The sequence below is a fragment of the Bombina bombina genome, chromosome 7 (genome assembly GCF_027579735.1).
Source record: "Bombina bombina isolate aBomBom1 chromosome 7, aBomBom1.pri, whole genome shotgun sequence".
Taxonomy (NCBI): Eukaryota; Metazoa; Chordata; class Amphibia; order Anura; family Bombinatoridae; genus Bombina; species Bombina bombina.
In genome coordinates this window covers 183,978,355-184,004,293 of record NC_069505.1, presented here as the reverse complement: position 1 = coordinate 184,004,293, position 25,939 = coordinate 183,978,355, and the positions used below count along the sequence as shown (strand labels likewise).

The following is a 25,939-nucleotide window of genomic DNA, read 5'->3' as shown; positions in this document are numbered from 1 at the left end:
CGTTTTAATTATTTGCGATCAGATTTAATCTATTTTATGCCTATCTTGTTATAAAATGTCTTTTAATGAATTTATGGAAGACTACATATTTTATCTTTATACACACTCTCTTTTATTACTTAATAGAATATCACTCAATAGAATTTTTTAGTATCTTTTAATATCCCTTTATAATAGGTTTACTTATAAATACAGGTGGCCCTCGTTTTACAACGGTTGAATTTACACCGTTTCAGAATAACAACCTTTTTTCCAGTCATGTGACTGCTATTGAAAAGCATTGAGAAACAGTGCATTTATTAAAATAGCCTGTAGGTGGAGCTGTCCGCTTGTGTTGCAGAAAAGCCAAGCAAGCTGAAATTAATCAGTTTAACCAGACCTGAGCTATCGAGCAGATTTCAAAGGAACAAGATCTTCCTTTCTATAAATCAGTCCAGATTGGAATGCATAGAAAGAACTGTTTGCAGAAAAATGCAAGTGAAGTCTGTGTTGTGTGATTATTTTATTAGGTTTATAATGCTGTTTAGCATTTAAAGTCTTCATTTCAAAGCTTTAAAAATAATGTATTAGGTGTTACTTATGACAATTTTGAGAGGGGCCTGGAACCTATCTCCCTCACTTCCTATTGACTTACATTATAAACTGGGTTTCAATTTACAACGGTTTCGATTTAAAACCATTCCTTCTGGAACCTAACCCCGGCGTAAACTGAGGGCTACCTGTATTGTCCTATAACGCCACCTACTGTCCTTTTGTATTTTTGTCACAACACTTCTTTTTGAGGAGTTAAAGTGTGTTTTATGGTGCAGCTACTAATCTTATAAATTTGTGTTAAGACTATCACTTTTGCTGTCCCATTCATAACATGATATCAAGCTGATACATTAGAACACATCTATATGGATCAATAATGTACTTTTAGCATAGACTGACTTCCTTTTATCTCTAGATACACTTTCACTTAATGAGAACTTGATTTCTTCTTAATACAACATTAAAGTTCATATGTTATAATAGGAGTTATACAAATAATAAGTTGATTTTTAGGTAAAATTGCATATTTACCTTACGCAAAGCTCCAGGCTTGATCTTGCAACTAATCCATAGTACATACATGAGTAAAACACTCATTTGGAGGGCAGTGGAACCTACCAGCAGCAACAAGATCAATGTTTATGTTAGATAAATATGTCATTTTAACTTTAATACCAACTTATTTTCAATGTAGGTATTTTTATCTTCATTTAAATGTTACAATTCTAAATGCTAGCACATAACATTCTAGAAACATCAATTTATAAGGTCACATGAAAAGAAACAATACCTACTTTAAATTTTTATTTAAATCTGTAAATGGTTCATTCCATAAACCTTAGGTCCGATCACTGTATGCAGACACAACCGTTAGATTTTGTGGGGCCACGTGACACTATACATGAAGTTTTTTAATGGAATCCGCCCTATACTTTAAGTGTTGATCATTTGGGATTCACATATTTTTCATATTATTTCAAATTGTATGTGGGGGTTTTTTCACCCCCATTTACGTCGCCGCACGCATCCCTCTGATGGTGTGCGCATGCGCGGAGTGTGTCGGAGTGTGTCGGGAGCGCATGCGCAATAAAAGCTAATCTCCATATAATTCTTCGACCCTTTACTGCTACTGAAACAGCTGATTTTGAGAGGTTGGGCCACTTATGCATGCGCAGTGAGCGTCACACACCTCCAACAGCTGATGTCACGTCACCGGAAGTGACGCAGGTCCCGCATTCTTCTAAGTCAAGACTTATTTTAGAACTCCGGATTTATTCTTGTGAAAGTGCAGCACACTAAAATGTGGATTTGCACAGATCTCTGTGTTGCAGTCACAAGAAGAAATCTGGCTACTAAATAGGCAAATGCTGCTAGCGGCCGCTCTTTAATGCATTTGGATACTAATGATATACATGGATGCACCTGTAATATCTACTACAAGTCTTGTAGAGCTTCATTTTTTAACCTTATTTCTCCACTTACAGTAACAAATCTGTATCCTCTAATGTTACTGGCATTATTGTAAAACTATCTACACACAATAAACTTACGTCTTAAAAAAGACAGGCAATCAAGTGCACTTTTTTTTAACAATCAAAATATAAAAATGTATTAATTATGCAAAAAAATTGCTGAAAAATTAATTCAATTAATTCAAAAGATCTTCTCATTAGTGTATCAAAACATCAACACTTAAAATACATACATGACAATATATATTAAACCAATTACAGTGACCAGAATAATAGTGGAAATGAGAGACCTGCAACACCCCACTAGAGGGCAGCACCACCTAACATTAAGTGGGTATTTGCTGCCATAGTATGAAATGGGATCTATGCAGTCACCCAATCTCACTATAATTTAAGAAATAACAACCAAAAAAACAAAATGTATGCTTACCTGATAAATTATTTTGTTTCCTGGCATGGAGAGTCCACAAATCCATTCAATTACTAGTGGGAATTCAACTCCTGGCCACCAGGAGGAGGCAAAGAACACTCCAGCAGGAGGGCGGATCGTGGACTCTTCATGCCAGGAAAGAAAATAATGTATCAGATAAGCATACATTTTGTTTTCTTTCCAATGGCTTGGAGAGTCCACAAATCCATTCAGTTACTAGTGGGAACCAATACCCAAGCTAGAGGAAACAGAATGGAAGGGAGGAAGAAAAAGACAGACAGAGCTAAACAGAAGGCACCACTTCTTGAAGAACTTTCCTCCCAAAAGAAGCCTCAGCTGAGTCAAAAGTATCGAATTTGTAAAATTTGGAAAAAGTATGCAACGAGGACAATACTTGCAGATCCGTTCCACAGAAGCCTCATTTTAAAGGCCCAGGAAGAAGAGACAGCCCTAGTGGAATGAGCCGTAATTCTCTCAGGAGGCTGATGTTTTGTCTCATAAGCCAACCGAATAACACTTCTCAACCAAAAGGAAAAAGTAGAAGAAGTGGCCTTCTGGCCTTTACGCTTACCAGAGAAAACAACGAAAAGGGCAGTAGATTGCCGAAAGTCTTTAGTTGCCTGAAGATAGAATTTCAGAGCATGCACAACATCCAGGTTACGCAACAGACGTTCCTTCTGAGAAGAAGGATTAGGACAGAACGAAGGAACGTCAATTTCCTTATTGATATTGCGGTCTGACACTACCTCAGTAAGAAATCCTAACTTGGTATGAAGGACCATCTTATCCGCATGAAAAATAAGGTAAGGGGTATCACACTGCAGAGCTGAAAACTCAGAACTCTTTATTATTATCAACAGAGTGCATAGGCTCAAACGGAGCCTGCTGCAGAACCCTAAGAACAAGATTAAGGCTCCACAGAGGAGCAACAGGTTTAAAAGCAGATCTGATTCTGACCAAGGCCTGAACAAAGGATTGGAAATCTGCCAGGTCTGCCAGATGATTATGCAAAAAGAATCAACAGAGCAGAGATCTGACCCTTCAGAGTACTGACTGACAAGTTCTTCTCCAGGTCCTCCTAAAGAAAGGACAAAATGCAGGGAACCCTCACCCGACTCCAAGAGAAGCCCCTAGATTTACACCAATAAAGGTATTTACATCACACCTTATGGAAAATCTTGAGAGATACCAGCTTACGAGCCTGAGCATGGTATCAATAGAAGATACAAGACAGTAAATGAGCAAATCAGAGGCCGGGAGCTTGAAGCTCATTACAGTTTATTCAGCAATGCCAAATACAGAAAAGGGGTCATTAAAAAAAAACACCTGACGCATTTCGCACATGCGCTTCATCAGAGGCTAGTGATCTTAACTAATTGGAGGCTTAAGTAGGGTGAGTGGGCCAATCATGAACAAATATAGTCTGTCCAATCAAAATCATTTGGAAAATAACAACTTGTTCATGACGCTCAACACCCTACAAGCTTACACACATCAACTTGTATTCTGGTAAATGTATCTATGCAATAGAATACGTAACAAATCAATATATACATAGTTGTCAAAAAGACACAGTAAATAAAATACAGTATACATACAAAAAAATATAAAATGAAAATAAAATATGAAAAATATACATGAAATTTTTTAATTGGTTTAGATATAATAATATATAATAGAATCAATAGATCAGTCACAATACGCCTGAGCATCATAAATAAAATCATATCAGAAGTAATTGTCACGGTTATCGTTACAAATCTTAAAAAGTGGTAATGCAACAACTAAGGAAATAAACATAAAATATTCAAAATAAGCATAAATTAATAAAAACTTTTTATCAAGGAAAAAAGGAACAACAAGTGATATATTCATCAAAAACATTAAATATGAGGAGGACATGACTGTGTGAGCAATTAGAATGGAATGAACAGACCTATGGTACTAGGCGAGCTCTGCTATATATCCAAAGGTTAATATAGATATTCAATTATACAATAAAGCATTTTGCAGGTAAGCCGTCTCTCAAATTGAATTGGCTTAATTGCAAAACAGGTTCTTTTAAATGTGGACATATTCCTTGTAAGAGCTGTCATTATACAACAAGGACCACCCATTTTAGTTCTAATACCACAGGTGAGATTTTTCACATCAGAGACAGAATGCATTGCACTTCCCAATCTGTGATATTTCTTATTAATTGTAAATACTGTTTTCAACATTATGTTGGGATCACCACTTGCCTTTTGAAGGATAGAGTATGGGAACACCTTCTGTCTGAGATGAGAAAGAACCTAGAACCCCTGTGGCTAAGCACTTCCGCACACATGGTCTGGGTAGTAATGACTTTCCTTTTATTGCGATTGATCATATCAGAAAGCATCCTAGAGGTGGTGATAGATTAAAAAAACTTCTAAAAAAAGAATTGTTCTGAATTATGAAATTGTAGACAAGATATCCAGATGGTATGAATAAACAAATGGATGTAGATCTTTTTATGGACAATTAAACATTCTGTTTCTTTTTGACACATTGTCTCATTAGATTTCTTCACACTGAGTAAATCTATTTGATAAGGAACTGCTTTATTGTATAATTGAATATCTATATTACCCTTTGGATATATAGCAGACCTCGTCTAGTACCATAGGTCTGTTCATTCCATTCTAATAATATTGGCATTCCATTCTAACATGAAGCTCAATAGGGTGTTGAGCGTCATGAACAAGTTGTTATTTTCCAAATGATTTTGATTGGACAGACTATATTTGTTTATGATTGGCCCACTCACCCTACTTAAGCCTCTAATTAGTTAGGATCACTAGCCTCTGATAAAGCGCATGTGAGCATGTGCGAAACGCGTCAGAGGTTTTTTTTTTTAATGACCCCTTATCTGTATTTGGCATTACTGAATAAACTGTAATCAGCTTCAAGCTCCCGGCCTCTGATTTGCTCATTTACTGTCTTGGATCTTCTATTATACAGCAGAAGGAAATACCGCAAGAGCACTCAACGGCCGATTATTCTACTTACTTATCCACCTGTCTGGAACAGATTGTTGCAGACCTATAACCACTTTGATAGCCCAAGCTACACACTTGTATGGGATGTGCTGACGTCAGTGCCTGGATACCTTACAAGGAAGAGGAAACGCCCACGGTGGCGGAGGTTTTGAACAGCGGACATTACCTGCGGATGGGACTCGAGGGCTTCCTGGCCTGAGATGGTTCATAAGGAGAAGTTGTCCAATTCGACTCACTTCCTAGTTCCGGACCGACATAACAACAGGGTGGTCTCACAACGCACTTGCCAGATACAAACTCTCTGCACACCTCTCCATTGGTGATAAGATAAGTACTGTACTTACCAATCATACTTTGGAACTAAGCCTTGTAATACCCGTGTTACCATCATTCCCATATACTGGACTTCCAGTGTTTTACTATTAAGACTTCCGATTGGAGGACTTTTATTTCATGGGACTTTTTGTTCTTTTGTGAAACATTTCACAAATATCGTTATTATTTAAATAGGCTAAACGTCTCTTATTATTATTACCATTGTAAATTATATGTTTGCTTGTTTTGAGATTTAACATGGTATCAATAACCTTATCTGAAAAACCACGCCTAGACAATACTAGGCGTTCAATCTCATAGCATTCAGCTTCAGATAAACTAGCTTTGGATGAAGAAAAAGACCCCAAAGTAGCAGGTCCTTCCTCAGAGAAAAATATTACAGAGAAGACAACATCAACACCATAACCGTAACCCAACTCCGAAGCGTGCTCCTGATACGGGCTGTCACCTGAGGAAGGCAGGCAGGAAGGCAAACTAAGGAAAAAAGGAGATCAAATGGATCCCAAGCAATTACCAGAGTGCCCTTAAATTGCTTGTAGTCACTAAAACTGATCCATTTTAAATTCCGAGATCAGACAAGATCGGGCGCATTCAGTGTGGTGTGGCCGTAGGCTTGATGAGAAGTCATCAGGACTAACTCCGGGACCCTCTTAACGGAACATTATCATTGAGAATGAAAGAGGACTCCCCTGGGAGAATGTCCGCCAGATCAGGTATCCGCCTTCCAGTTGTCCTCGCCTGGGAAAAGATTACAGAAATGAGGAAGTGGGAGATTCCGCTCACCAAATGATGCGATTTACCTCTTCATAGCAAAGGAACTCCATGTTCCTACCTGATGGTCATTATAAGCCACTGAATCAATGTAGTCCGATAGAAATCTGATACACCGGGCTATCAAGATATAGAAGATTGTACTCAACACTAAAATGTAGAGCTGCAACAACTAATCGATATAATCGATAATAATCGATTATTAAAATAGTTGTCAACGAATCTCATAATCGATTAGTTGGTTTGCAATTAGTTGGTCTGTGCACAGCACCAGCTGCTTTACTCCAATGAGCTCCTGCACATGGTATTGTGTTATATGGTTATGCCCTTACACTAAAGGACGTCTACAGACATCTACTTTTCACTTTTTCAGGACAATATAAGTTTACAACTACTACTGGCTTATGTGCAACCCAGAAATAATAGGAGTCATCATTTGGAATATTTATATTAAAATTAGGTGATTTGCGACTATGCTTTCCATGATATAGTGCAGAGCTTCTTATTTATACCTAGCCCTAATTTGATGGGAGTTATTATTTGAATTGATGTGCACTATTATCTGTTTGAAAAATTATTAGCGGATTGCTTGATATGTACTGCATAGATAAATGTATAAGGCGTTGTCCTGTTATTGATATACAGTCCTTAGCACTTTTGACTTTTTTAATAGTTTTTTATATTTTTAATTAATTTTAATATATACCAAATTCTACCTGTATAAGTATATATCTGTTATTTTAAGAGTGGACTAGATATTTTTTCCCTAACCTTATAGCTGGTTATTTACCATTGCATATAGATAAAGATATTTTTATGTTAGAATGAAGTCAAGACTCACTTTGTTAAGAGGCCCCTTGCATTGGTAATGAGCATACAAAGATAAATATCCCACTTTGTCGAAATTGGCAAAACCCTTCTTATGCATCTCAGGCACCTCAACACCATCTGAGCGCCTCTTCTCTGCTACAGGCAATATAGTTTGCAAAAAGAGACCCAGCCTCAGCCAGGAGCATGTGGTCATTTTGAAATTATTGCATTTCAATGCAAAGTTTCTGAAAGAGTGAATAACAAAATGTGATAAATAGTGATAGTGCCCTCTACCTCTTTCTAGTTCTACCTCTTTTCAAACTTTTGTTTTGCTTAATTCTAAAAATGTGTTCTGCTGCTTAAAATTTGGACAAACAGTTGTGTTAATGTAAAGTTTTAGTCTGAAGATTATATTTGTAACACTCAGTAAGTATGTGGATTTTATTTTAAATATAGGAAAAAAAATTAGATTTTTTTTTTATCCGATGAGTCGATTAATCGAAAAAATAATCCCCCGATTAATTGATTATGAAAATAATCGTTAGTTGCAGCCCTACTAAAATGATTATCAGAACAGACTCTGACTTAGTCCAAATTCTTAGATCCCTTAATGGACCTCAAACTGCTACCCAACCAGAAGGCTGGTATCTGTAGTAACAAACTTCCAGGATGGTCTCAAGAACATGTACCTGAGACAAAAAAAAATGAACGAGCACCCAGGACAGAGAGAAGGGAACCAGCACCTGCGACAAATCAAGGAGAATTACAGTTAATACGATAACACATACTACTGATCTGTCTATCTGAAATAATGCCTAAAAAAGGAAATCAACCCAGGGCTGAAGGATAATGCCGCATAGGAATATCACCGGGCTACAGGTAGACCCAAAGATGGATAAAAATAGATAAACATAGAGATAGAAAGGAGTGATAAAAACCATGCTTTTTATTGAACTCACAATTCTGAGTTCTTAAGTTGTTACCACTTAAGATATGCAAATTGCTGTAATTTCCATGATTACTTGCTGAAGCAACATTTTTTAGTAGAGAATGCAACTACTGACTAAAACAAAGGCTATCCCCATGGGGGGGTGAGTTGTTGCCCAGCAATAAGACTGTATCTTATATAAACAGATTCCATGTAGAAAAGAGGGTATAACAACATGTAAATGTTTTAAAATCCCACAAACTACATTTAGCATGAAGAGGTGGAGGGTCCTCATAGACATAGATATTAGAGACAAACTGACAGGGTAATATAAACCAGAACATATACACATAAAGAACAGGAAAAGCCTGAACTAAAAATAGAGTAGAAAAGCTCAAAGCTCCTAAATAAGAAGCAAAATCATAGCAGCAAAGAAAATGCTGAAAAAAGAACGATCATCTCCATTGGAGAAATAATGTACTATTGTCCCACCAAAAAGTACAATTCTCACAAAAGGAGGGACATTATAAAATAAAGTCCCTATACCAATTTAGGGGCACAAGAAAATAAACATATTAGAATCTTGATACCAAGAATTGAAAAGACCACTTCATATTGAGAGAGATCCCAAACTGTGATAATATAAATATGAAGGAAAACCTATCGGAGTCCCGTGATCACAAAAATATATGAATGGGACATAGAAAAGCGACACAAAGTCGCCGGCCTTAGTGGAAATAACCCCATCAGATGGAAATTAATTATAGAACCCATAAACAGTAAGGAAAAATAAATATAAACATATTAAATGTCCTAAGATCACTAATAAACAGATCAATTATATGTAGAGTAATACATGTCACAGACATTAGAAGAAACCCTACAAAAATGTAGGGCCCATACCTAAAACTATTTAATATATTAGTGTCTTATGATCACTAAATATCCTATATGCATGTCACCTAGGATAATACCCAAAGACATGACATAAGGAAAATGACTTCAATATGAGAGATAACAACATTGATCGAATACATAAACAAGAAATTAACCGTTAAAGTAGTAGGGTCATAAAGTATATATATATATATATATATATATATAAAAACAATGAAATTTATGACTATGCATGAGGTCACAGACCTTAATAGCAATCACCTCATTGTCAGGGATTACAGAATTAGTCCATATACAAAAAATAATATATATATATATATATATATATGCCAACTGTTCAAGAAATCACCTCAATATAAGCGATTTCAATAAAAAGGAAAACAAGAAAAAATAAATATACTAAAAACGATCACCAGATGGCAGCAAAAACCCAGACTAATGTTGAACAGAAAAAACTGTTCTAAGAAGGAGTCTAAGTTGTAAAACACCACATAGGCTGTATGAGATAATAAAATAAGACCCATATACAAAATAAAATATCTAGATAGAGACACACTGATTAAATTGAAAATATGTGTCCTCACTTCAGTCCTGACCCCCAACACTGAGGGTATTTAACCTGGGTCTTCATACAGAAGTACCAAGGCTATAGCATACAGCCCTATGTAGGCATCAGAACCACAAAAGACATTACCCCTTCACAAGAAGATTGCTAGCTAAGTGACCCGAGAAAAAGACTCTGCAATTGAACCCTTGACTTGGGTGGGCTGACAGCGCACCACCAAGTAAAATCCCACTAAGGAGTCCAAAAGAAATAGGGGGTAACAATGCCATCCCGGTAAAACAATAAACCCTGATCCTAACTAGAAGGTCTGAGGAGCGAGGAAGGGAAATTCCGCAAAAAGGGGGCGGGCAAAATAGCGTCAATATATTTTACATAAAAACGCATCTCACAGACACCATACAGACAGAAGAGAGATGACCCTTAAGCAGCCAATTGTTAACTTAGGCGCCTATGAGTGTAAATAAATTGCGCCAAGATAAGTGGATCTTGCTACCGCCATGTAAAATAAAAGTTAAAGGGACATAATACTCATTTGCTAAATCACTTGAAACTGATGCAGTATAACTGTAAAAAGCTGACAGGAAAATATCACCTGAGCATCTCTATGTAAAAAAAGAAGATATTTTACCTCACAATTTCCTCAGCTCAGCAGAGTAAGTTCTGTGTGAAAAGTTATACTTCACCTGCTCCCAGCTGCAGGTAAAAATAAAAAAAATGAAGAAATGAACAGCAGCCAATCAGCATCAGCAGTGCTGAGGTCATGAACTCTTACTGTGATCTCATGAGATTTGACTTAACTCTCATGAGATTTCATAGTAAGCTTCTTTTACCTGATTGGTGAAATAATATGAGAGTGCACAAGGCTCATCCCCTAAGATGTCCCAGGACAGACACACTAAAATGCTGCTTAGAAATCCTTTACAATGGGAGGTGGCTACTGAGGAACTTTTGAGGTAAAATATCTTTCTTTTTTACATAGAGATGTTCAGGAGATATTTTCTAGTCAGCCTTTTACAGCTATGCTGCATCACTTTCAAGTGTTTAAACATTTGGGTATTATGGCCCTTTAAACACACTTTTAGCCCCTAACTGATAAGGCGCTGCAGAAAGGGCAGACTAATGGTGCCAAAATCTTTGCTAAGTGCGCAACTAGTAGCCACCAGAGCATCTTGCAAAGACATTAGGCAAAGCGTCTCCAAAACACAGCCAGAGGCGGGAAAAATCTCGGGCCCGGCCGAGACATAAAACATCACAAGGCGCTGCCTATAAAAATATTTACTGCACTGCATGACATAAAGGACGTATGTACACATCTCAGCGCCCTGACATGTCCTTACATTGCGGGCTATGGGGACTAAGATGAAGGGTGCGCTTAACGCTTCATAAAAAAACACTCATGAGCTGTATCTTTTTAATATAACAGAAAAACCTTATATAAAAGGCCATGTTGAGAATATCTCCCCAGAGTCTCAAACCCAGAGCCACTACAGGCTTGTAGCACAGTTCTGGTGTACACTGCTGGCAACCCTACACCGTGTGCTGGGTCAGCGTTACCCCACATTGCAGCAGCTTATGACTCCATATAAGAGTCCACAGAACAGTGTGCGGTGACCTCTCTAGTATTGCCAATTTAGGGGCACATAAACTGAGGCGCCGCCACTTAACTAGTAAACATACAGGCATGAAGAAGCTAATGTCTCAAAGTATGTCTCAATTGCGCCTGCCCCCACTGAGGGATAAAACAGAGCAAAGAGGCAAAAATCCCACACCCTTAGCCGAAGGAGGGATAAGAGAAACCAGGAACTTACCAGTCTTGCAGCTTTCTCACCAGCCCCAGGTCAGCCAGTAAAATCTTCATCCTGACAGAGACCTTAGAGCTTCAACTGCAGGGCAGGCACCGGATCTCCAGTTTGACAGACTCAGACGAGAGACGACCTATGACAGGGGGACCTGGAGAGAAAGGAAAAACAGAGTAACCAACCCTGGTTTTCCATTTAGGGGATAGCATAAATGTTGGAAGGTAAGCAGGGATTACGTCGCCGTCTTCCAACTGCTAAAAGCCACCATTACTCTTACTAAAGAGAATTAAATGGACACAGCATGTCCCCAATCCTTGCTTGCAGGGAAAAGTACACATTAAAGGATTTATCCATACCTCCCAACATTTCAAAATTCAAAACAGGGACCCCCCCGCGCGGCAAAAAAATTGAAATGTGGTGGGCGGGGCTTAAAAAATCATAAGACCAAAGTAATATAAATAAAATTCTAAATAAAGTCATATATTTTAATACACAGGCAGCAAATCAAACACAAGCTCAAATCACTGGTATGGCTATGTGAGCTATGTATTTAATAAGCCTTTGCAAAGACATTGCTAAATATTTTTATCTTAAAGGGACAGTCTAGGCCAAAATAAACTTGTATGTAATTTTAAACAATTTTCCAATTTACTTTTATCACCAATTTTGCTTTGTTCTCTTGGTATTCTTAGTTGAAAGCTTAACCTAGGAGGTTCATATGCTAATTTCTTAGACCTTGAAGCCCACCTCTTTCAGATTGCATTTTAACAGTTTTTCACCACTAGAGGGTGTTAGTTCACGTATTTCATATAGATAACACTGTGCTCGTGCACAAGAAGTTATCTGGGAGCAGGCACTGATTGGCTAAACTGCAAGTCTGTCAAAAGAACTGAAAAAAGGGGCAGTTTGCAGAGGCTTAGATACAAGATAATCACAGAGGTTAAAAGTATATTATTATAACTGTGTTGGTCATGCAAAACTGGGGAATGGGTAATAAAGGGATTATCTATCTTTTAAAACAATAACAATTCTGGTGTAGACTGTCCCTTTAATTGGACATTTAATAATAAATTCTTTAAAACTGCTCTCTGCATTCCCCATTAATATTCTAGATTCTGGCCTTTAAAGTCAGCAAAAATGCACAGTAGCACACTACATAGCATACACTTACACATGCAGATACACACACACAACATAGCATACACTTATACATGCAGTTACACACACACACACTACATAGCATACACTTATACATGCAGATACACACACACACACTACATAGCATACACTTATACATGCAGATACACACACACTACATAGCATACACTTATACATGCAGATACACACACACTACATAGTATACACTTATACATGCAGATACACACACACTACATAGCATACACATGCAGATACACACACACTACATAGCATACACATGCAAATACACACACACTACATAGCATACACTTATACATGCAGATACACACACACACACTACATAGCATACACTTATACATGCAGATGCACACACACTACATAGCATACACTTACACATGAATATACACACACACACTACATAGCATACACTTACACACGAAGATACACACACACTACATGGCATACACTTATACAGGCAGCACACATATACATGCAGATACACAGACACTATATAGTATACACTTATACATGCAGACACACACACTACATAGCATACACTTATACATGCAGATACACATACACACACTACATAGCTTACATTTATACACGCAGACACGCACACACTACATAGCATAAACTTATACATACAGATACACACACACAGAGTTATGGATACAGATAGACACACACACTACATCATATATGAGTATCTGTAATTCATTGTATGGGGTCCTGGGGTTGGCAAGCACATTAGCTGGCAGTCTGTGGCTGCCACTGTTCGTTACCCTGGTATTAGCACTGCTCATTGTATAAAACTGAAGGCATGCTACTATTATCACCAGGGGTTAGACATCATCACTACCAGAGGTAGGTTAGAGAGGTCACCATTACCCGTGGTCAGAGTGTATACAGCCTTCTTACTCCTGCTTAACCCACACACCATTCCTTTTCCACAGGGAATCTAACAGGTATCTAACCCTGTCAGAGCAAAGTCAGCTGCTTCTGAGTATGGGCCCACCAGAATTTAATTTATTTTATTTTTTTTAATCAGGACAGATGGCTAGCAACCTGGGACAGGGGGACAGACCCCTAAAATCAGGACTGTCCCGCGAAAATCGGGACAGTTGGGGGGTATGTTAATCTTCAGACACCATCTTTGCACATCCTCCCAATGTACAAGGCATAGAATGACTAGGGGTTTATGGGAACTTGCAGTGATACTTAACGGCTCTGCTGGGGAGTTCTTGCCTCCTCCTGGTGGCCAGGAGTTGAATTCCCACTAGTAATTGAATGGATTCGTGGACTCTCCATGCCATTGGAAAGAAATATGGTGTAAACATACAAAGCATGAAACTTCAATCAGTTTTTGGATCAGCTCTAAAGTGGCATAAAAAATCATAAATAAAGTTGTTCATTGTTGCTTCCACACACAATTTATGTAAGCATGACTGCAAATTATTACAATGGAGTGTACATGTTGAGGAATGTTCCAAACGGTGCTATTATGAATTTCAGCATGTTCCCAATCTATCATACACGCACTCAGTTTCAGCCACACACGTCTCATGAGAAAAAGGACAAGCCGTGTATTAAAGGTCATGCAATACTATAAGTTAGCAGGAAAAGTCAAGTGCTTAAAGGGACACTCAAGTCAAAATTAAACTTCATGATTCAGATACAGCAGCAATTTTAAACAACTTTCAGATTTACTCCAATTAACAAAATGTACACAGTCTTTTTATATTTAGTTTTTGAGTCACCAACTCCTACTGAGCATGTGCAAGAATTCACAGCATATACTTATATGCATTTGTGATTGGCTGATGGCTGTCACATGATACAGGGGGAGTGAAAATAGATATAACTTTGCAATTTATTTAACAAAAATCTACTACTCGTTTGAAGTTCAGACTAAGCGCTATTGCATTGTCTTCTTATCATGCATTTGTTAATTATGCAAATCTACAATGTTGACTGGTCCTTTAAGCAAGTATTGTTCAACAGTGTAGGGAGCTGAAAAGTTAGTATGCTTAGTAGAACGATTCTCAACCATAAGAAGCACTTTCAAAAGTTCACATCAGAAAACCATGTCAAACTCTGGTGCAATGTGCCGAACTAACATCAGGCACTCGTCTTGTACAATGTTGTTCCAAGATGGTACAACTGTTGTAAACTTACAGTTAATCTCAGCGCAAACAACAAAACTTCGGTTCAACGTGTCGATATACCACCAGGCACTAATCTACTTTAATGCCGTTCCGAAAGAGCATAGCTGGGGTTAACCTACAGTTAGCGCCATGCAAGCTTCAAAAAAGCCGGTTACCCCACACATGTAATATAACTGCCTACGCGCGTTTCATCCCCAATGACTTCTGGGACTTCCTCAGGGCACACATGCACATACATACATAGTCACACAGGTACAAAACTCTTAACTGTATTATTTGACATATATGGGAAGTTGAGTGCATGTAAAACAGAATTTATGTTTACCTGATAAATTTCTTTCTCCTACGGTGTGTCCGGTCCACAGCTTCATCCTTACTTGTGGGATATTCTCTTCCCCAACAGGAAATGGCAAAGAGAGCACACAGCAAAAGCTGTCCATATAGCCCCCCCTCTGGCTCCGCCCCCCAGTCATTCGACCGACGGTTAGGAGAAAAAGGAGAAACTATAGGGTGCCGTGGTGACTGTAGTGTACAGAAATAAAAAAATTTAAACCTGACTAAAAGCCAGGGCGGGCCGTGGACCGGACACACCGTAGGAGAAAGAAATTTATCAGGTAAACATAAATTCTGTTTTCTCCTACATTGGTGTGTCTGGTCCACGGCTTCATCCTTACTTGTGGGAACCAATACCAAAGCTTTAGGACACGGATGAAGGGAGGGAACAAGTCAGGTTACCTAAACGGAAGGCACCACAGTTTGCAACACCTTTCTCCCAAAAACAGCCTCCGAAGAAGCATAAGTATCGAATTTGTAAAATTTGGCAAAAGTATGCAGAGAAGACCAAGTCGCTGCCTTACAGATCTGATCAACAGAAGCCTCGTTCTTGAAGGCCCATGTGGAAGCCACAGCTCTAGTAGAGTGAGCTGTAATTCGTTTAGGAGGCTGCCGTCCGGCAGTCTCATAAGCCAATCGGATGATGCTTTTCAGCCAAAAGGAAAGAGCGGTAGCAGTAGCTTTCTGCCCTCTCCTCTTACCAGAATAAACGACAAACAAGGATGAGGTTTGTCTGAAATCCTTTGTTGCTTCTAAATAGAATTTTAAAGCACGGACCACATCTAGGTTGTGTAACAAACGTTCCTTCTTCGAAACTGGATTCGGACATAGAGAAGGAACAACTATTTCCTGGTTAATATTCCTGTTGGAAACTACTTTTGGAAGAAAACCAGGCTTGGTACGTAAAACTACCTTATCTGCATGGAATACCAGATAGGGAGAAGTACACTGCAAAGCAGATAATTCAGAAACTCTTCTAGCAGAAGAAATAGCAACCAAAAACAGAACTTTCCAAGATAGTAACTTAATATCTATGGAATGTAAGGGTTCAAACGGAAACCCCTTGAAGAACTGAAAGAACTAAGTTTAGACTCCATGGAGGAGTCAAAGGTCTGTAGACAGGCTTGATTCTGACTAACGCCTGTACAAACGCTTGTACATCTGGCACGGCTGCCAGACGTTTGTGCAACAAAACAGACAGAGCAGATATCTGTCCCTTTAGAGAACTAGCTGACAAACCTTTATCCAAACCCTCTTGGAGAAAGGAAAGAATCCTAGGAATTTTGATTTTACTCCAAGAGAATCCCTTGGATTCGCACCAACGGATATATTTGTGCCATATCTTATGGTAAATTTTCCTAGTCACAGGTTTTCTAGCTTGAACCAGAGTATCTATAACTGAATCAGAAAACCCACGCTTAGATAGAATCAAGCGTTCAATTTCCAAGCAGTCAGTTGCAGAGAGACTAGATTTGGATGTTCAAATGGACCTTGTACTAGAAGATCCTGTCTCAAAGGTAGCTTCCATGGTGGAGCCGATGACATATTCACCAGGTCTGCATACCAAGTCCTGCGTGGCCACGCAGGAGCTATTAGAATCACAGAGGCCTTCTCCTGTTTGATCCTGGCTACCAGCCTGGGAAGGAGAGGGAACGGTGGAAACACATAAGCTAGATTGAACGACCAAGGCGCCACCAACGCATCCACTAGTGTCGCCTTGGGATCCCTGGATCTGGACCCGTAGCGAGGAACCTTGGAGTTCTGACAAGACACCATCAGATCCATATCTGGAATGCCCCATAGTTAAGTTAACTGGGCAAAGACCTCCGGATGGAGTTCCCACTCCCCCGGATGGAAGGTCTGACGACTCAAATAATCCGCCTCCCAGTTGTCTACTCCTGGGATGTGAATTGCAGAGAGATGGCAGGAGTGATCCTCCGCCCATTTGATAATCTTGGATACTTCTCTCATCGCCAAGGAACTCTTTGTTCCCCCCTGATGATTGATGTACGCTACAGTCGTCATGTTGTCCGACTGAAATCTTATGAATCTGGCCTTCGCTAGTTGAGGCCAAGCCAGGAGCGCATTGAATATCGCTCTCAGTTCCAAAATGTTTATCGGGAGAAGAGACTCTTCCCGAGACCATAGACCCTGAGCTTTCAGGGAGTCCCAGACCGCGCCCCAGCCTAAGAGACTGGCGTCGGTCGTGACAATGATCCACTTTGGTCTGCAGAAACTCATTCCCTGAGACAGGTGATCTTGAGTCAACCCCCAGCGGAGTGAGTCTCTGGTTACCTGGTCTACTTGAATCTGGGGAGATAAGTCTGCATAATCCCCATTCCACTGTTTGAGCATGCACAGTTGCAATGGTCTTAGATGAATTCGAGCAAAAGGAACCACGTCCATTGCTGCAACCATTAATCCTATTACCTCCATGCACTGAGCTATGGAAAGTTGAGGAATAGATTGAAGAACTTGACAAGCGTTTAGAAGCTTTATCTTTCTGACCTCTGTCAGAACAATCTTCATTTCTACAGAATCTATTATGGTTCCCAGAAAAGGAACCCTTGTGGACGGGGACAGGGAACTCTTTTCTATGTTCACCTTCCACCCGTGAGACCTGAGAAAGGCTAAAACAATGTCTGTATGAGCCCTTGCTTTGGAAAGGGACGACGCTTGGATTAGAATGTCGTCTAGGTAAGGTGCTGCAGCAATGCCCCTCGGCCTTAGCACCGCTAGAAGGGACCCTAGCACCTTTGTGAAAATTCTGGGAGCAGTGGCTAAACCGAATGGAAGAGCCACGAACTGGTAATGTTTGTCCAGAAAGGCGAACCTCAGGAACTGATGATGATCTTTGTGGATAGGAATATGCAGGTACGCATCCTTTAAGTCCACGGTAGTCATATATTGACCCTCCTGGATTGTTGGTAAAATCGTCCGAATGGTTTCCATTTTGAATGATGGAACTCTGAGGAATTTGTTTAGAATTTTTTAATCCAGAATTGGCCTGAAAGTTCCCTCTTTTTTGGGAACTACAAACAGGTTTGAGTAAAAACCCAGACCTTGTTCCGCTGTTGGAACTGGGTGTATCACTCCCATCTTTAATAGGTCTCCTACGCAATGTAAGAATGCCTGTCTCTTTATCTGGTCTGAAGATAAGCGAGACATGTGGAACCTTCCCCTTGGAGGAAGTTCCTTGAACTCTAGAAGATACCCCTTAGAGACTATTTCTAGTGCCCAGGGATCCGGAACATCTCTTGCCCAAGCCTGAGCGAAGAGAGAAAGTCTGCCCCCTACTAGATCCGGTCCCGGATCGGGGGCTACCCCTTCATGCTGTCTTGGTAGCAGCAGCAGGCTTCTTGGCCTGTTTACCCTTGTTCCAGCCTTGCAATGGTTTCCATGCTGGTTTAGGCTGGGAAGCATTACCCTCTTGTCTAGAGGCTGCAGAGTTAGGAGCCAGTCCGTTCCTGAAATTGCGAAAGGAACGAAAATTAGATTTGTTCTTAGCCTTGAAAGGCCTATCCTGTGGGAGGGCATGGCCCTTTCCCCCAGTGATGTCTGAAATAATCTCCTTCAATTCAGGCCCGAAAAGGGTCTTACCTTTGAAAGGAATATTAAGCAATTTTGTTTTGGACGACACATCCGCCGACCAAGATTTTAGCCAAAGCGCCCTGCGCGCCACTATTGCAAAACCTGAATTTTTTGCTGCCAATTTTGCCAATTGAAAAGCGGCATCCAAAATAAAGGAATTAGCCAACTTTAGTGCGTGAATTCTGTCCATGACTTCGTCATATGGAGTCTCCTTTTGGAGCGAATTTTCTAGTTCCTCGAACCAAAAAGACGCCGCCGTGGTAACAGGAATAATGCACGAAATTGGTTGAAGAAGGAAACCTTGCTGAACAAATATCTTTTTAAGCAAACCTTCCAATTTTTTATCCATAGGATCTTTGAAAGCGCAACTGTCCTCAATAGGAATAGTTGTGTGCTTGGCTAATGTTGAAACTGCCCCCTCTACCTTAGGGACCGTTTGCCATGCATCCCTTCTGGGGTCGACAATGGGGAACATTTTCTTAAATATAGGAGGGGGAACAAAAGGCACACCAGGCTTCTCCCACTCCTTAGTCACTATGTCCGCCACCCTCTTGGGTATCGGAAAAGCATCAGCGTGCACTGGGACCTCTAAGAATTTATCCATTTTGCACAACTTCTCTGGAATCACCAAAGAATCACAATCATCAAGAGAAGCTAGCACCTCCTTAAGCAGGGCGCAGAGATGTTCTAGCTTAAATTTAAATGTCACGATATCAGGTTCTGCCTGCTGAGAAATTTTTCCTGAATCAGAAATTTCTCCCTCAGACAGACCCTCCCTCACTGCCAACTCAGATTGATGTGAGGGTATAACAGATAAATTATCGTCAGCGCCTACTTGCTCATCCTCTGTATTTAAAACTGAGCAATCACGCTTTCTGGGAAATGCTGGCAGTTTGGATAAAAGATTTGCTATAGAATTATCCATTACTGCTGTTAATTGCTGCATAGTAACCAGCATTGGCGCGCTAGATGTACTAGGTATCGCCTGCGCGGGCAAAACTGGTGTTGACACAGAAGGAGAGGATGATGAGCTATCCCCACTACCTTCATTTGAAGAATCATCTTGGGCAACCTTATTAAATGTGACAGTACTGTCCTTACTTTGTTTGGACGCCATGGCACAATTTGCACATACATTTAAAGGGGGAACCACCTTGGCTTCCATACACACAGAACATATGCTATCTGAAGGTACAGAAATGTTAGACAGATTTAGGCAGGCTATTAATGCAATAAAGACGATTTTAAACAAAACCGTTACTGTCTCTTTAAATAATAAAAAGAGCACACTTTATTTCTGAATGTTTGAAAAACTATCAAGGAAATATCCGATCTTTATAAAATTTACACCCCAGTGTCTTAATGCTTTAACAGTATTGCACACCAATTTTCAAGTCTCTAACCCCTTAAATGAGCAAACCGGAGCTAATAGTTCAATTTACCGGTTTAAAACACACTACAGTCCCCGCCACAGACTTTGCTGCGGCTTTTACCTTCCTTAGGGGTTATTCCCACAGAATATAAGCCTTCCTGAGTCCGTTTCTCAGCCACAGGACCCTCTCACATGAAGCTGCATGCACTGCCTTGAGAAGTAACTGCGCAACTGAGGCGCGAAAATGAGGCCTCCTCCCTCTGCATACCAGAGTGAAGGGGCCTTTCTGACTAGATTAGGCGTCTAAACAAGTGCCAGGCGTAATTAAACGTTCCCAAATGTGTTTCAAAGTTTACAAAACACTCCAAATGTCATATAAATACGATATAAAACAATCGATTTAGCCCACAATAGTGTCAACCAGCATAGAGCCCAATTATAAGCCTTAATTCTGTTACTGAGTCTAAGAAAATGGCTTACCGATCCCTTAAGGGAAACTGTCAGTCTTCTAGCATTACTATGTCTTGTTAGAAAAGAGACAGGTCATACCTGGGGCAGATAAGTCTGCAAACTGTTCCCCCCAACTGAAGTTCTCTGGTTTCAACAGTCCTGCGTGGGAACAGCAATGGATTTTAGTTACTGGTGCTAAAAATCATACTCCTCTTTTAACAGAACTCTTCATCACTTTCTGTTGTAGAGTAAATAGTACAAACCGGCATTATTTTAAAATAACAAACTCTTGATAGAAGAAATAAAACTACAACTAACACCACATACTCTTTACCATCCCCGTGGAGATGCTACTTGTTCAGAGCGGCAAAGAGAATGACTGGGGGGCGGAGCCAGAGGGGGGGGGGCTATATGGACAGCTTTTGCTGTGTGCTCTCTTTGCCATTTCCTGTTGGGGAAGAGAATATCCCACAAGTAAGGATGAAGCCGTGGACCGGACACACCAATGTAGGAGAAATATCTTTATTTATGTTTTTAGATGTTTGTCCTGTTTCCGGAATTAGTTTTAAAAGTTAAATTTTATAATAATTTTTTAAGCTTCCCATATATCCCCACTATATTTTCTGCAGGTTATATCACTGAACGCATTAGACATTGTGTGCCAGATGCCATTCTGAACTCAGTTCAGAATACTTATTTCTTATTAAGGAATAAACTAGTAATACCCTACAAATCGTAATTGTAGTACTCTGTTATATATCCTTAGCCACATACATGCCCACTCTGTGATTTTATTTATTTATTTTTACTTACTATAACTGAGTATTCTGAAATCTGTTGTACATCTTACCTCTTCTGTCACAGGAATCTGGAGTGTGTGAAACGCAGATGACACCCACTTCTCACCTTTGGAGACTACAACTGCTTCCCTTGCAACAGTTCACTTTTCATCTGCGAGTGGCTCCTTTGGTAAGTGAATGTATCTGCACTAGGTCATATGCTTAGGGCCAGCCTCTTTTAGCACCGGTGGATCACGAGAAATTGTTGCTATCCAATGAATGACATATGCTCAGATTATTTATGTATATTATTCATATACTAAATATACTTATTGTACAGCTATAGTTTAAAATGAACAGTAAATGTTCAGTATCAATAAGCATATTTTTAAAAAGGCTCCATTTAACCTCTTGTGCAATTTGGGGGTAGGTACTTTGTCACACAGTACTTTGCCCAGCGTACTTTGTTCACATAGTACCATCTGCCTTCATATAGTAAGAGACTGTCTGTATTGTGGTTGGTGGTGCAGCGGATAACTTGAGATAGAAGACGGGTGGGTGGTCCATTGTCGGAGGGGGTTGGGTGAAAGGTTCCCTACACTACAGAAATAGTGGGTGTCTACACTACAGTAAAGGGGATATAAGAGGGGCATGGGTTCCTAGAGTGAGATCACATGAAGGGGAAGGCGAGAAGAGCATGTAGGGGAACACTACACGACAGGAAAAAAAAAATACAATCCCTCCCCCAGACTGCATACTTAGATATTGCCAGTATCAAATATGGAGGTTCAGTAGGTGGGGGGGGGGGGGAAATCGGGGGATCCCTACACTACAGAAAATAAATATATTAAAAAAAAAAACTAACTGCATACTGGCAGACTGTCAGAACCTAATATGGTGGTGACCATCAGGGGTGGGAGGGTAATCCCTACAACTAGAGCAAATATTAACCTTAAAAGCTACCCAATTAACCCCTTCGCTGCCAGGAATTTCAGAATTAGCAGCTTCTAATTGCTAAAAAAACAAAAACAATGGTAATGCCATGCATGTCTTCTGTTTCTGAACAAAGGGGACACAAGAAAATATTTTACAACCATTTGTCTTATGACTGCAGTAGTTGTGTGTAAATAATTTCAGAAAGAAACCCAAAGTGTGCAAAAAAAAAAACACTAATATGATCGTATTTGGTGGTCAAATAGTGGCATCACATATACCAAAATGGGCACAGATCCATACCTTGGGTTGTTTTTATATATATATATATATATATATATTAGGGCTGCACGATTAATCACGGTTTTAAACCGTGATTAATCGCTGTGGTTTAAAAACCGTCAGAGTACGCTCTTTTTAGCCCCTCCCAGAAGTGACATCACTCACCCCATGTGAACAGGCTCAGCGGCAACTGAAGAGAAGATTCTGAGCGCATACGTGACGTGTCTCTCCCTCTGAACAGTCAGCGTTCCTGGGATGGTCCCGGGGAGTAGGGGCGGGACATAGACTGGGAAGGTGTCTCTAGCAGGTGATTCGTGGACTGGTGTTATTGTAGCATTAAAGTGGCCCATCGGAATTTAGCACCGACAGGATACTGTGCAAAACTAAGGCTTTATAGTAATTTATAATTACAATGCCCAGCCCTAATTATATATATATATATATATTCAAAATATATATATTTCATAGGTAAAAAAACAAAAACAAAAAAACCAAAGGCTCTATTTCTGTTTTTAAACGGAGTGAGCAAAAATGCTAAAAATTATCCATCACTTTGGGCAACCTTTTCACTGAAATTCCAGGTAGCGAAGTGGTTGAATCTTTAATCTGTTCTAGAGTAAAGAACAGTTGTTCTGTAGTAACCGTAAAAAAAAAAAAAAAACTTTTATATTCATCCAGTGAGGGCTCTCTGGGACACCCACAAAGTTGGGGGGGTTTCTTTCTGAGGTAGACTGTACAGCCAACCAGACCGTACTCTAGATTTCTTCAGTACATTCTCACCCTTTGCCCTGTGTATGCACACCAGCTTGCTTGTTTATGTCAAAAGGGTTTAAACATTCTTGCTAACACCAGCACAACAAAAACACTGAAAGAAATCAGGGAATAATAGCAATGCAATAAGCATTGTGATTCTTTGGCTATATTAGATGTGTACGTTTGGATCCTTCTCGAGGATGCGGAAGGAGCCGCTCGTTCCCTTTGGTTATTTTCATAGCCGTATTGATTCCTGTAAAAGATCCCCAACTCTTAAGAGCTGTCTGAAACTACTGCTTAGCAAGCAGGAAGCTATAAGCATTGTGATCCACTGTCTATATAGGAGAGCTGTCTGATTAATGCGCAGGGTAAGCAGGGAGTGTTATGAGTTTTAGTGAAACACACCTAGCAATTCATTTTTTCTGAAGTCTTAAAATAACGTAACAGGTAAAATGCATTAGTCTTGTTTTCAAGAGCAATACTCCACCCACACCACATGCCTTATTTGGAGGAGCCAACTTGGACTTGTTACTGTAGTAGGCAAGTGTAGCCACGGCCATTTTGTTAGCAAAATATCCATTGTTTTGCAGTTGCCTGGAGGATCAACCCTGCTCAGGTCAATTAGGGACAGCTATGAGGCAACGTTAGGTTATGCACTTCTAAGTTTTAGAGCTGCCAAACTTCATGATTTTCAGACTTAAAAATTGCAGGAAAAGGGACAAATAAAGTATATTGCAAATATTTTTACTACACATAGCTAAACAGTTTATATTACAAACGTACCATTGCTACATATACGTGTGCACATGCATGTTCTGAACTTACTGATAGATTGTCAGGTCTTGTAACTTCTTCTTAAGCTTCTTATATTTTCACGTTTGATTTTACCAGGTTATGACAGCCCTTTTCAGCTATATTTAAATGTATATTTGTTTTTAAATCTAGTTTCTTTACTTTGTTTTTTTTTTTTATTGTTTAGATGTACTGGCCTGTTCCTGTAATAAATCAAGCAGTCTACTAGGCTCCAAAATCTCGATAGAATTTATACTATAGAAAGCGTAGAGCAACTTTACATCAATCAAATATACTTTAAATAAATACCTTGTTTCTAAGTACTCTCACCAGTATGTAATGGATTACTATGTCTATTAAATAGAAAACTGCAATTAGACCCACACATAGCTGACAACACTTGTGTATTTGTAAAGCGTCCCCAAATTGAGTATGCAATAAAAAAATGTTATCAGGATGCTCAGTTAAAGTCTTCATAGGAAGAACAAACCTTTTGTTTGGGGATGCAAGAACAGTTTATTAAATGGGGTGATACAATTATCTTAAATAACTCATTTGATTTTTTTTTTTTTAAAGGGTACAACACAATGCTATGATCTATCACTGGCTTCTTCGCAAGTTACAGACTATTATTTCCAGTTTTACCGGCTCTGTGATTGATTCTCTGGGAAAACTATCAAGAAATCTTGAAAATTAACACCCTAACCCCAAAATGGATACAGAAGTTGTGTATGTTCATGTCCCACTGGACTGTGGACAGCTATGGGGTCAAGTCATTATTTACTGGATGTGTAACACTGGACCAGTCTGATCAACACTGGAATTTACTGGGCTCCTACTGGAATCAAACGGTACACACTGGAACACTGAGGAGACGCCCTCAACGACACACCAATTAGACAAGAGAAAGTCTTCCCTAAGCCAATAAATGGGAAGGAACGTCTAAGGTTGAAAGCAGCTTTAGCCTATTCCAGCAATTTTATGTATATTTAATACTGCGATTCTGTTACATTCCTCCCTCTCATACAAGTTTGCAAGTCAACATACATCCCCCATCAATGTCCCTAACGCCCTGCAGAAGAGATAAGACAATGTGAGAGACTAAAGAAGCCATTATGAGTTACTGAAATGAATGGACAAGTGTTTTATTGTATTTTGTTCGATTTTTTTTTTCTGTGTTTGTATTTAATTCTTTAACCACTTAAGTGCACTTAATGTTACCACAGCAATACTGATGCCATCCTCCCCTTGCCAACGTGAAGGTTTCCAGTATGTGCAGGGGATGAGGCAGCGCACCAAAGACTCTGAGAGCATTCGCGTGCAAAGCCGTATGGGCAGACATTGTTCTGGAATACTTTATGGAAGACCCAAAAACTGGACTTGTCAGAAGGATCATTCTTTCTTCTGGTTTTTTATTTGTTTAAATATTGTGACCCTGTAAATAGTTTTCTTACGTTTAATTAAAGACACTAATTGCATGGATAGTGGTGTCGACTGACATTGCTGCAGGTTTTAACCCATGTATTGCTGGTGGATCCAATAGTTTGGTCACTGGCTCTTCCAGCAGTGAATGGGTTAAGCAACCTGTAATCTGCAAGGATAAGCATTTCTAATATTCTTCTGATTTATATTTATATTTCTTTTGCTACTTTATTTTCCTCTATGGGACTGGATAATCCGGTTTGCATTTGAAATATCCATGTACAAATATATATATATAAATATTTGTTACCGTTATATTAGAAGTTTTGTGTCTTTACATA

The 25,939-nt window shown here is 39.4% G+C and overlaps 1 protein-coding gene across 4 annotated transcripts in view; it reads left to right on the top strand.

The window, feature by feature from the left end:
* The window catches only part of MYRF (myelin regulatory factor), a 377,295-nt gene extending 351,382 nt beyond the window's left edge, over positions 1-25,913 (top strand). For all 4 annotated transcript variants that reach the window (XM_053720470.1, XM_053720474.1, XM_053720472.1 and 1 more), the window contains 2 exons: positions 21,502-21,606; positions 24,753-25,913. In XM_053720470.1, the coding sequence (XP_053576445.1) occupies positions 21,502-21,606; positions 24,753-24,836 (189 nt within the window). In that variant the 3' untranslated portion in view covers positions 24,837-25,913. The remainder of the gene's footprint in view (positions 1-21,501; positions 21,607-24,752) is intronic.
* The last annotated feature ends 26 nt before the right edge of the window (positions 25,914-25,939 follow it).